Here is a 12,995-nt window from a genome sequence, read left to right as displayed (position 1 = left end):
TGCTTCTTCACATTATTTACCAGATGTTCTTGGTCAGTGGTCACAAGACTGTAGATCACAAAATCTTTTAAAGGTTAATTAGCCAATAAACTAATGCCACAAAAGAATGTTTCTACTTTTACACCAGTAGTTAATTATTTTGTTTTATATGTCTTTGCCTCAGTGCGGACATTCTGAACCAATCATATAATGACACACAAAACTACTTGTTATACCTTAAACTTCTTATTGCCTTTATAACTGCTTCTATATCTTAACTTTAAAACCTTAAAACTTCCTACTACTTTGCTTAATGTCTTCTCTGTCTAAACTCACGTTCTTATGATTCTAAGAATGGAAGCTTTCTCCAAGACCTTAAATCAAACCCTGTGTCCATGTCTATATCTAAGCTTGCATTTACAAGGTTTTGAGAACTTTCTGTGTTTGGAATTCCCACATATTTGGAAAGTAAAATCTTTTTACCTCAGTGACTTAACACCTGGTGGAAGATGTTTGTGACTCAGTTCTTGGCTGTGAGTTGTACCCCTGCAGTGTGGTGCTCGAAGGCTGGTGCTGAGTGCTGTCCCACTGTTCCTGGGAGGCAAAACCTCCAGCAGTGAGACCAGGTGGGATCAGATTTGGAGCTGTTGCCCTATGGAGGCAAGGTGGTTCAGTGTTCTCCAGGAGTGTAAAAGCTATAAAAAAGCTAAAAGCTAAGCTATACTTCAGCCTGTATTTTTTAAGTGGCAGTTTCAACCCTGAAGAATACAACAACCCTGTGGAGAGCTACAGGCTTGGGGAAAAGTGGCTGGAAGACTGCCCAGTGGAAAAGGCTTGGGGGGTGCCAGTTGATAGCTGGCTGAACATGGACCAACAGTCTGCCCAAGTGATCAAGAGGGCCTGTGGCATTCCTGTCTTTTGTCAGAAAAACAAAAGTCCTCCTGTAGCCAGCAGGACTAGGACAATGACTATCCCCCTGTACTAAGCACTGGTGAGGCTGCACCTGAAATCACGTTCAGTTTTGGGCTGCTTACTACAAGAGAGACTTTGAGGTGCTGGAGTGTGTCCAGAGAACTCAGTGGAGCTGGGGAGGGGTGTGTAGCACCAGGATGATGAAGAGCAGCTGAGGAAGCTGGGGGTGTTTAAGCTGGAGATAAAAAGGCTTGGAGGGCACCTTATTGCTCTCTATAACTACCTAACAGAAGGAGGTTGTAGCAAGGTGGATGTCAGTCTCTTCTCCTGAGCAGAAAATGACAGGATGACAGGAGGTGGCCTCAAGTTGTGTCTGGGTAGGTTTAGATTGGATATTAGGAAAAATTTCTTCACAAGAAGTGTTACCTTGACAGTGGAGGTATGACTGACACCAAAGAAGGCTTGAAGCATCAGCACTTCATTGTTCTTTAGTACAACCTTCATCTCTTTGTTCTCCTCCAATCTGGAATTTGACTTTTTTTCACTGACTTTGGTGTCTCTATGTTGTTTTCTTGATGTGTCTTCACCCTTCCCTTTTCTCTTACTCCAGAAAGGATTGATGTCTGTAAGTTTATTGTGTGTACTGAAAGAGGTAATATCTCACCTGGGCCTGCTGATGGTTGTGTGATCCGTGCTGGGCAGCAGCTGGAGCGATCACAGTGTAGGATTTCAGGCCACGATTTCAGGTCATGCTGGAGGGTCTGTGCCAGGATCTCAGGGGGTGGGCAGGAATAGCAGTGGCTGTTTTGGCAGCATGTCTATTTTCCAGCCCCTGCTGCATTTAATTCTAGCTGCAGGACTGCTTTTCTGGGCGGGCTGCAGGGCCGCCTCTGGGTTTAGCAGCGTGATTTCCCGTGGCAGGATGGCTCGGTGGCTCCTGGCCACAGCAGGGCTCGCCTCAGCGCCACCAAAGTCGAGCAGAGCTGGCCTGGCCCACGGCTGAGATTCTGCTTCCAGTGAATTCTGCCAGCCGTGGCTGGAATTCCCTGGAAGCAGAATCTCAGCCACACCACGCCACAGGCCAACCTGGCCAGGCCACAGGCGGGCACCCAGTTACCTGTCCAAAAACCAGAAGCAAGAGACTTTTTTCCAGGCTTTGTTAGTTTTTAAATGTGATTTCACAGAGGTGTGTTCAGCTTTCTAAAGTGATTTAACAGGGTGTCAGTATTCAAAACTAGCCAGCTGATTGGATTTGTCAGGTCTGAAGGAGGCTGACAAGGTTGTTACAAAGAATCATTTCCCTAGTTGATGGATTTTCTCCTTAACTAAAAACCAAGCTATGTTAAACCACAACAGGTGGTATTAGTGGTGTTCTCACTGAAACTGCAGGAAAAACAAAAACCCTTCCACAACATTTTTAAGTTGGCATCTCACTGCATTACTTTTATTATCTGGCCAGGATGTACCACAGAAATCGTCTCATCCACACCTAGCCCAGCTGTGCAGAGAGAATCATTCCATGACACATAGTTTTTATGATTTTTCAGGTCTTTTATACAGTCAAAACTCATGGAAAGGAATTGTGTCAGTGTTCATTGGTTCCAAGTTTCTTCATTCTTAGTATTTGGTTTCCTATTGGATATGGATTTTTTTGCTTCTGATGTTAATTAGATCTTAATTCCTTGATTTTGTTATCAGTCTTTCCTGGAAAAGATGTCTCCAACTCTGCCAGAGGCAGAGTCTGGGGTAGATGTTGGTAGATGGCCACTGATGTTCTGTCAATGGCCTTTGTCTCTTTGGGGCTACTCCTGTTTCTGCTGAAATGCAAAGTGCATCAGGCCTCACCTAGAGATACAAGGAAGGAATCTTCAGTTTCCTTTCCCCAGGGCAAATGTGAACACACTTGGCTATGGTTATATAATAAAAATTTAAACTGGTATGTTTTCTAACAGTGTGATGCAGTAAAGTAAGTCAGGCTTCAGGAAGAATCTTTCTGTAGAATTGGACATATACTTGAATTTAAAAATTCTGATTTTTTTTTTCACTGTTATTTAGACTAGAACTTTACACCACAGCAGAAGTTTTGTGACTTGCTTTTCTTCCAAAATGCAAGGCTTTTTATATACCTTTAGCTTTTTTCTCAGTAGCCCTGTAGCACAGCAAAATTATGAATTCTATTCTACTGTGGGAAAGAGAACACTGCAGCTTTTTTAAGACCTCAGGTGAGTCTGGAAAAGGTGCTTCAGTTGACAAGTACAGTTAACTGAGGATTTGGCCTCACCTGCTTCTTCTAAATAGAAGCTTTTGTTTATCTTTGCATTGTCAAATGTTTCATGTACATATGTAACATAAAAGACATAATTTTTTGTTATTCATAAAGTACCAGAACCTATTATGGGTTGTGGTAAACTCCACTACTGCTTAAATTGAGAGCTGGGTGCTGTTTTTGTTAAGAGCATCTGAAACTTACATCTGTAGAGCCATGCTTCAAAGAATAAAAGCACATACTACCTAGAAATAATAGTCAGGGACAAGTTCCTTTCATTTAACAATCCATTATTTATGGATTATAGTGGTATGGTGAACTTCTGCTAACTTCTGGTTGCTGTGCTTTAATGTATTATATAGATAAGTCATGTATATTTATGCAGATATAGGTATAATATATGTAAGTAATTATATATCAAGTATGTATAGAAACCCAAAAAGATATTAAACATAGTACAGAAATATAGATAAACACCATCCTATTTATTCTGAGTTAGAAATCCATCTGAGCAGTTCCAGAAGGAAGCAAATTTTTTTTACTTCCTGTTTGAATTCATTGTTTTCCAAGGAACAATTGGACAATTCTATGTTTTGTCAGGAATCACACCCTAAACAAGGTGTCTTACCCTCAGCGGTAGACTGTGATGTTTTGGAAATTTGGAGTTATTTATTAGTTGTAATTATCTTATAAAAACCCCTAAGTACGTGGAGAATCTGATTATGGTCTCACAACTGGATTAGAAATAATTGTCTAAAGAATTATTCTAGTAGCAAAACTGCTTCAGTATAAAACTGTTATAGCTGGGAAAGAAATGAGGTTGTTTTACTTGAACTGAATGAGATAGCTGTTAGCTCTTTATTAATAGATATCATTGTGCATGTGTATCCTTGTTTCTGCAAGAGAAGATTTTATGTTTTGAATAAAATGAAAAGCAAAATGATGAATTTAAAGGGATGGCAATGTCTCATATTGACAGGTACTTATCTCTGTACATACACTGCAGACAACAAAAATATGATTTTTAGATAAACATTGTCAAATAGTATTTTAAATTTAACAGGGAGTATCCTGAAACTACTTAGAGTTTTCAGATTCTATGAGGAAAACTGTCAGAAAGTGGCTAATGATACATTGATGATTTTCTTAAGATCTGCATGGCCCTTTTTTCCCCCTGTAGTTAAAGTACAGTTGTTTTCCACAGCCACAGTCTTTCTAGAGTTTTGGAAAAGACGAAGAGCTGTATTAACTTATGACTGGGACCTCATAGACTGGGAAGATGAAGAGGTAAGAAGAAACAGAAGTAAACATGTAAATCCGTGCTATCAGCATGGTTGAAGTCTCATTATCAACCCATATTGTATGTCAGTCATCTGAGTTTGTCATTCAGATGGTATTTGCATTTATAGCACTAGTTGCAGAATACAAAGGTGTGCTTGAGATTGTGCAAGGATATTTTGCCTTTTGCAACTAACATTGTAATTCCAAATATAATTCTACATTTATTAGAAGTATCCTTGGAAAAAATGAGAGGAAATAATTCCTGTACAGAGGACAGGAGCTACGTCTGATGTCAGCATAGCTGCCTTTCGGTTCCATGGTTTCTTGTTCTGTAAATTCCTGATCCTGCATAAAAATAGGACCAAGAAAAACAACAAGACAGAAACTAGATTTTGTATAGTTTAGAGAGGCATAGCTTATCCTTGAACATTCTGCTATCAGCATCAGCAATAATAAAATTTTGTTCTTCCATAGATCACTACTCAGCAAAGCTATACTTTACCTATATTGGCAATTTAATTGCAGTTTAAGTCCATAGGCTTCACTTGCTTTACAGCTTTCCATGGATGGCTAGATTGAAGCTGGCAGCTTTTAATAAATGCTCTCATAACACAAAAAACTCCACTATAACTGGCCCTAATTTATAGTTTTATTATCAATTTTTGCAGACAATCCAGTGTCTAAGTCAGCAATATGATCCATGATTCTTTTTAACACCCTCACATAGTGGGAAAGGCTCCTGTGGTTTCTGTTCTTTGCTGATCCCTGGCACTGCTTCCAAAGATTTTCAAAAAAGCAAATTATTCAGGTGTTTGAGTTGAAGAATTATAAAAAATAATTTGTATCAGTATAATATTCTGCTTTATAGCACATGTATGTCTGGTTCTTGAGAGACAGAAGTAATACAACAAATGGAATCCACCCTGTCATTGCAGGAAGAGCTGCGTCCCCAGTTTGAAGCTAAATATTCCCAAGTGGAACGAGTAAATCCCATCACAGGAAAACCTGAACCTTTTCAGCCTTTCCCTGATAAACTCAGTCGACTGATGGTGTCTGTCTCAGGAATATTCTTCATGGTGATGTTTAATAATATAAGAGTTATTGTATTGTAATTCATCTTATTCTGATGTAAATAGTAACTCAGCATGACTGCATTCATAAAGATTTGTGGATTTACAAAGTATAGGCAAAACTGATTGTCTGTCTTACTGCTTGTTCAGGGATCTCTTTGCTTCACAAGATGGAATATAGTTATATTGTAAAAGAACAGTAATGTTTTAACTCATCTATTTTTTTTATTCTCTCAAATTCTGCTTTCCAAGACAAATATCAATCTTTAAAACATTTGTTTTATTTTTTCAGTGGATTTTATTTCAGATGTGATTTCTTTTGTTCTAATACCTCTGCTCATAAATACATACCTGTAGATTTCACTGGTCCTTACTGCAGTGTTTGCAGTTGTGGTGTATCGACTGGTAGCCATGGAGCAGTTTGCTTCTTTCAAGTGGTATTTCATCAAGAAGTATTGGCAGTTTGCAACTTCTGGCACTGGAGTCTGTATCAATTTTATGATCATCATGTCACTCAATGTTGTAAGTCTTCTGTTCTTTTAAAGGAGCAATTAATTTAAAAGAGTAATTTTTACAAGCTTACTGAGTTAACCATGTATTAGATATATACATGTTCGTGCTTATTCATGTAGCAGTGTCTGAAGCTAGTATTGAAGTGGATTTTTCTCCTCTGATAAAATGTTTGTCAGTGTTTTTCTCTATTTCCTCCTTAATTTGTCACTGCACATATTTGCTTATGGCACCAAGTTACAGGGGTACAGATTGCTGCCTTTTACATTTGTATTTTTTTAATATTGCCTTTTTCAGTAGATCTCTAATTGGAACTACATTATTTTCTTGACTTAGAATTTGGCTTCCAGGTTGTTTTTGATTAATTACTTTGCATTCTTACCTTTCTTATTAAAATGCAGCTCTGATACCAGTGTTGCACAGTCCTAGAATCACTGTGATATATGATTTTGCTGTTAAGTTTTTTCTGTCATGTAACAGCACAGGCTGAATCATTTGCTCTTACAGCATTACATGGACAGAAACTCTGTTTTTTCAGCTGCATTGTTATTTATTGTCTTTCTGTTCCCATGCAAGCAGAAACAGCTCAAAAAGAATAATAACCCAGCTTAACAGTGACATTGCCTTTTAATTCTCTTAAGGCATTGCATTCACTGCAATAATTCTTCCAAAGATCCTGTAGTTATTTCTGTTATAATATATGATCACTCCACATCATTAAAAAATATTCAAGTGAACAAGCAAAGCTATCAAAACTAACTTGCTGTTTATAGTATACTCAAGGAAATATATTTCAAAGTTGGCAATGCCTGGGGCTAAATGTAGTTTAAAATAAAGACTGGAGATAGTAAAGATATAGAGAGATAAATTTTCAGTACAAGGCTGGTATCCTCAACCTGTATCCAGATTCATGCAAAGGAAAACTGTGTCAAGGCTTTTTGCCTACTTTTAGATTACATAAGTCCATTCTTGAAATTAAAGGATAAACATCTAACTGTTCATTAAGAAAACCATTGATACCTGAATATTTCTCTTGATCTATTTGGTTTTGGTTTATAGTTATTGTGTATTTAATGTACATTTATACATGCCTATATATATTTACATGGATGAAGAGAGTGGGGCTGGAGGAGTTGAATGAAGTCTTTATAGGAAACTACACAGATCACATAGCTACAGCATTGCTCTCCCCTGTCTGTCCAGATACCTTGATGCTTTTGATGCTTGTTTTCATTTTAGATTTGTCATCACATCAGCCAGGATGTCCAACACTTACACCATTTCATTTCTGTTTTAGGTATATGAAAAGGTTGCCTATCTCCTGACAGACTTAGGTATGTAGGTCTTTACCCATTGTATGGTTCTTGATGGCTGTGGCATATACCTTTGTAGTATACTTCTATATTTACTTTTAAAGAAGTGTTTTGAAAACTTCATTATGAAGTATGTTTTTGGCATTTCTCTAAGCAAGTGAGAAATAACACAGAAAGAAAACAACTTACTATTTTGCTGAAGAAAAAAAATAAAACTAAGGAATTTATTCTTATACCTCTACTTTTAATGTTTCATAGTATACATTAAAAAACAGTAATCTTGTTTTGGAGCAAAAGTCAAAACTTATTCCTTCTTATTGCGCTAAAGGGTTTTTCTCAGTTTTCTCCAAATGCTTGGTTTATTTTTTATTATTTTTAACAAGTTAAAATTAAATCAATTTAATCTTTCAGATCAGAAAAAAATGGCTTAAGATAAAATGAAGTTGTCCTGGATAAAAATGTTAAGTCATGAATTTTAAAGTAGCTCCATTTCTGTAACATTAAAATTTTATACTGAAGCCTCTAGTCATGATTCAATCACAGACATAAAACTTCCTAGCTAATAGAAAACAAGAAAGCAAAGACAGAATTTAAGATCTCTGGCTGTGTCAATGTATTAATGTTTAGTGTTTCATTTTACATGCTCACTTTTAACCCATGTCAAATTATGCAAGTGATCTTGTCTTGGTTAAATGCCACCTGGCTGCTTAAATTCCACAGATCCCTCTTTTAGTTAAAGTATTAAACAAGGTGCTCAAAACTTTATAGTGCTTCAGGTAACAGGCAGTAGAACAGGCTAGAAAAATTCAGAATTTATAGTCAACTTACTCAAATTATTAAAATATTTTAAAGTATCTCTTCATATCAAACTTATTTCTATTATTTTAAAAATATTTTGTATTGTTACACAAAGCAGAATAGGAAAGAAAATAATTGTTTAAGTGTATAAGCAGTTTTCTCCCAAAATACATGATTTTTTTTCAAAAATGATTTCTTGAATTAAACTTAATGGAGCATTAGGTGTTCAAGCTAGGTAGCTCATAGATTTAGATGTTTCAGACAGGTAGCTCATTCTTTTTGCTAAGGTGCTTTACATCAGAAAAGGAACCCTTCTGGGAACAACTGTCCATGTGTAAAGCTAGTGTCCTGGGTATTTCTATCCAAATTTAGTCATCATTACACCAGAGTAGTTAAGTAGTACAAATTTTAACTGACAAATCCAGGCAGTTTAGGCTTACAACTCGTGTGCTTTACAACTCCTGTGCTTTATAACTTTTACCAGTGTACTATATTCCAACTTTGATATTTCCATCAAAGATGGGTTTTGTAAAAATTAATTTGGAAACATTATCACCAAATTCTAATTCAGACATGATGTCCTACAAACCTTAAGGACAGATATCCAAGGCAGTGCAGACCCACTCACTTGTACACAAGAACACTTGTAGCCCTACTACACATTTCTACATTTCTTTCTAAAAGACGTCAAGAAAGAACCTCTGTCCTTTCCTCACTGAGTTATGAAGTGTTTGGCACTCCACAAGAATTATGAAAGGGAAGGCTTGAGGATGAAGTAATTAATGAAGTAATTACTGGAGTATTTAGAAGTTGAGAAGTGTGGATGAGAGATCAACTGGCTTTTAGTTGACTTTTTCACCTCTGCTTCCCTTGGCAACCCCCATCTATTGCTCCACTGATTCCAAGTGCTTTCATGTTTTTTGGGGGGTTTGGTTGGTTGGTTTAGGTTTTGTTTGTTTGTTTGGGGGTTTTGTTGTTGTTTGGCTGGGTTTTGTGGGTTTTTTGTGGGTTTTTTTGTGTTGAGTTTTTTTCTTTGAATCAAGATACCTTTAATCTTAAGATAAAAAATTCACACTACTTTCCAAATGTTTTCATGGAAGTGAAACAGGTTTCTTCCCATAGTATTGTGATTTATTCTGAACCAAGGGGCTTCTATCTTCTGTTTATACATAGAAACAATATAATCTGAGCTGGGGCAATGAAAAAAAATCAATTGCAACATGATGGGGCACCATGACTTTAAACCATTGCTTGTTTTGTTAGTGTTGATTGATTTGTGAGCAAACTTACGCATAACTCAATTTCATTTTTGTTTATATAATGTATATTGTGTCTTTCTGAAGAGCACCCTAGAACAGAATCTGAGTGGGAAAACAGCTTTGCCTTGAAAATGTTCCTTTTCCAGTTTGTCAACTTGAACAGCTCCATCTTCTACATTGCCTTTTTTCTTGGCAGGTAAGTTATCTCTGCCAAGTGCACTTAAAAGAAAACTTGCACAGAACTCAAAATCTTCACAGATTTTGTAAATTTGAAGAAAAAACAGTGACAGCTTGAACTGTGAGGTTTAGATACAACTTGGTTTCTGGGCATAATTACAACACTAAATATTTCCAAATGTAAGGAGGGGTTGGACCCTCAAAATGTTTACTCATGAAACTAGAGAGTAAAAATTCTACATTTTTATGAGGTGTATGTGACTTCCCTGCTAAAGAAGAACTCAGAACTTTTGAAAATGCAATCACTTTCTAGATGTGGGTCTGTATTTAGCCCTGTGTTAATAGGCTTTATTAATATTTTCTTGTTTGTTCCCCTTGAGTTACATTTCCAAGAATGCATTTCTGTAAATAGTAAATATTGTCTGGCAAATCTTACACAAGAGTAGGAAGCAAAAATTCTGGCTCCAATTTTTGTGTGTATCTTTAGCTTAGAGCATGAGATACAGCCCAGATCTAACCTTGCTTCATCTTCAGTTCAATTTTGTTATGGTCACACTTACCATTCCCGCATAACCTGCAGAATATTTCATGGTATCTTCTATAAAGTTTTGTAGTATAATTGCAGTACAAGATTGGAAAAAAACCTAACAAGCAAAGAAACAAAAAAGCCTAGTAAAGATTGTTGGTGATAATCTGCTTGTTGCATTCAGTGGTCTATTTGCCATACAGTATCAACATTTGTTTGTGTCTTCTGATAGGACAGGCATGGGTTTCTTTCTCTCTTTCATGACTTTCATTGAGGTCATCCAGATTGTTTTACAAATCCAGTGTACACTTCACCTTGGCAAGCAGATCCCTGTGCTGCAGTTAATTCCTATTAATTGTAATGGCTTGCTTATCTTCTTAGAAGCAGGTTAGGTTTTGAATATCTAACATCTAAAATCTCTGAAGCTAAGATTTTTATTCAGGACATAATAAAAGTTTAGGATCACTTGTCTTTGTTTGCATTCTGAAACTTCACACCAGATTTAGCCTGTGTGATTTATTCTGTTGATATTTCCTGAATTCAGTGGATGTTTTGAAACAGCCACTGATACAGGGATTTTCCTGGAATGTCCACTGAGAAACAGAAATCTTATTTTCCAGATTTGCAGGCCGCCCAGGAAAGTACAACAAGCTTTTCAACAGATGGAGGCTGGAAGAGGTAAACAATCCTGTTTTGTGTTCCTGTGATATTTCCATGAGTAAAAGGGAAATGGCTGAATCCCAGTTTAAAGATTTTATTCCAAGTGCAGCAAATACTAAATTCTTATTTATAGCAAAGGGTAGGATACATGGGTTTTTCCTTCTGTGTTCTCCAGTGTTCTGAGTGACTCTGCCCAAGAACACAAGTTCTTTCTGCCTCTGTCTTAGGTAAAAAACCATCAGGAATAGTCCCTTACCTCACAAGCACTATGAGTCTTACAAGATTGGAATCACCTGGTACCTGGAATTTTTGGATAGAGGACATAAATATAAAGTCATCAGCTTTTTAATCAACTTTATAAATTTCTGTCAGCACAGAAAAAAACATGGATGTGTTGGAATGGGTCCAGAGGAGGGGCATAAAATGAGTCAGAGGTCTGGAGCATCTCTCCTGTGAAGACAGGCTGAGTTGGAGATACTCAGCTTGGAGAAGAGAAGGTTCCAAGGAAATATTATTACTGCCTTTCAGTACTTAGAGGTGCTTATAAGAAAGAAGGGGGCAAACTTTTAGTAGGGTCTATTGAGACAGGGCAAGGGTTAATTATTTTAAACTTAGAGAGGCTAGATTTAGAGCAGGTTTAGGAAGAGTTTTTGGGGTGGTTTTTTTTTGGGACAGGTTACCTAGAGAGGTGATGGATGTCTTATCCCTGAAAACATTCAAAGTCAGGTTTGATGGCACTCATCTAATTGAAAATGGCAGTGTTTATTGCAGGACTAGGTCATCTTAAGGGGTCCTTTCCAGCCCAAACTAATCTAGAATTCTAAAAGAAGAAAAAGAGTATTTTCAGAATTTAACTTGAATGTTAGAATTGCAACCCACCAGTATGCTGAAGTTTTCTCTTTTCTCTGAAAAACTGATTTCTTCTACTGAAACTTGGTAGCCACAGAGTAAAATATCATAACTTTGTAGTCCATTAATTGAAAAAAATGGTTCTGTAATTACTTAACATTTTAATATGGCAGTTTATGTATATATATAACTTATCAGTACCAGAAATTTTGCTAGTAAATCTCTCTTTAGACTTAGATTATTGCAAATGAAATATTGCTCCATTTTTATGAAATGAGTAACTACTTACTGGCCTAAGTGAAATGGTCTATATCATTTATCATATATCTGGCACACAAACCTTTATATTAGGCAATATGATCTAATATCTAACAATATGTCTAAAGGTCTGTTAATATTTATTTTATTAACATTTCTTTTAATATTTCTGCAGATGGAGATTAGTATTTTTCACCACACATACTTAATATTTTTTATTTCCACTCTGAACAAATGAAAATAAAGGAATTCTCTGATTTTAGTTATTGATCTCTTTCACTTCATTTCAGTGTCATCCTAGTGGCTGCTTGATAGATCTGTGCTTACAAATGGGAGTTATTATGGTTTTAAAACAAATGTGGAACAACTTCATGGAACTTGGCTATCCGTAAGTTCAGATGTTAAAGTTCATTTTAAAAACAGTAAATCCATGTTAGCATGATTCAGTGTCAAGGAGAAATGGTTGTATGTTAGGAGGATGTTTTCACTCATTGCACCTCACATATTGTCACTTTATTCCCAAGGAAAGCATTAACTTCTGCTTTAAGATAAAGCTTCTCAGGATATGTTAAACATCCAAATTGTTTATTACAATTTCATTTTGCATAATACAGAGATGTTCAGCCTCTGAAATGCCTAATGAGCTAAAAGTCTTCTCTTGGAACGGGAAGAATGTATTTCCAGTAAAATATTGATCATTGAAGTCTCTACCTTGAAAAAGTAACTTCTAATTGAAGTCCCAATTATCAAATATGTTAGAAAGGATTTTGCTCACAACATGCAATTCCAATTGTTCTGCAAATGAGGGACCATGTACTGTATATTGTGGAATGAGGATTTTTGAAATTGAGAAGCCCACTTGAACTGCCAGGCTTCCTGTCTTCTCAGCCAAGCAGGATGTTAACTTTGTCTAAAATTTATTTTAGAATATGTTTATATTCTGTTATGGAAAGAAATGTTTTGTTTGTACAAAACCATTGTTTGCAACATAGGCAACAGTTTGTCTTTCAGTAACAAGAGAGATCAAGAGCCAAACACTAAATTAGCTTGAGAAAAAAGAGAAGCCTTCTTTTAAAAATACTTACAAGAAAGTTATTTCCCACCTTTAGTCTCTTTTCCATAATATCTAGATATAAA

General features: G+C 36.3%; 1 protein-coding gene across 3 annotated transcripts in view; it reads left to right on the top strand.

Annotated features, from left to right (window-relative positions):
* Window positions 1-12,995, top strand: part of ANO3 (anoctamin 3) — a 153,656-nt gene that overhangs the window by 134,344 nt on the left and 6,317 nt on the right. For all 3 annotated transcript variants that reach the window (XM_086891994.1, XM_086891995.1, XM_086891996.1), the window contains 7 exons: window positions 4,362-4,444; window positions 5,374-5,514; window positions 5,866-6,030; window positions 7,316-7,352; window positions 9,473-9,584; window positions 10,712-10,769; window positions 12,149-12,246. In XM_086891994.1, the coding sequence (XP_086748120.1) occupies window positions 4,362-4,444; window positions 5,374-5,514; window positions 5,866-6,030; window positions 7,316-7,352; window positions 9,473-9,584; window positions 10,712-10,769; window positions 12,149-12,246 (694 nt within the window). The remainder of the gene's footprint in view (window positions 1-4,361; window positions 4,445-5,373; window positions 5,515-5,865; window positions 6,031-7,315; window positions 7,353-9,472; window positions 9,585-10,711; window positions 10,770-12,148; window positions 12,247-12,995) is intronic.

Source organism: Cyanistes caeruleus, chromosome 6, assembly GCF_971803275.1.
Source record: "Cyanistes caeruleus chromosome 6, bCyaCae1.hap1.1, whole genome shotgun sequence".
In the NCBI taxonomy this organism is placed as follows: Eukaryota; Metazoa; Chordata; class Aves; order Passeriformes; family Paridae; genus Cyanistes; species Cyanistes caeruleus.
This window is presented reverse-complemented; position numbering and strand designations above follow the sequence as displayed.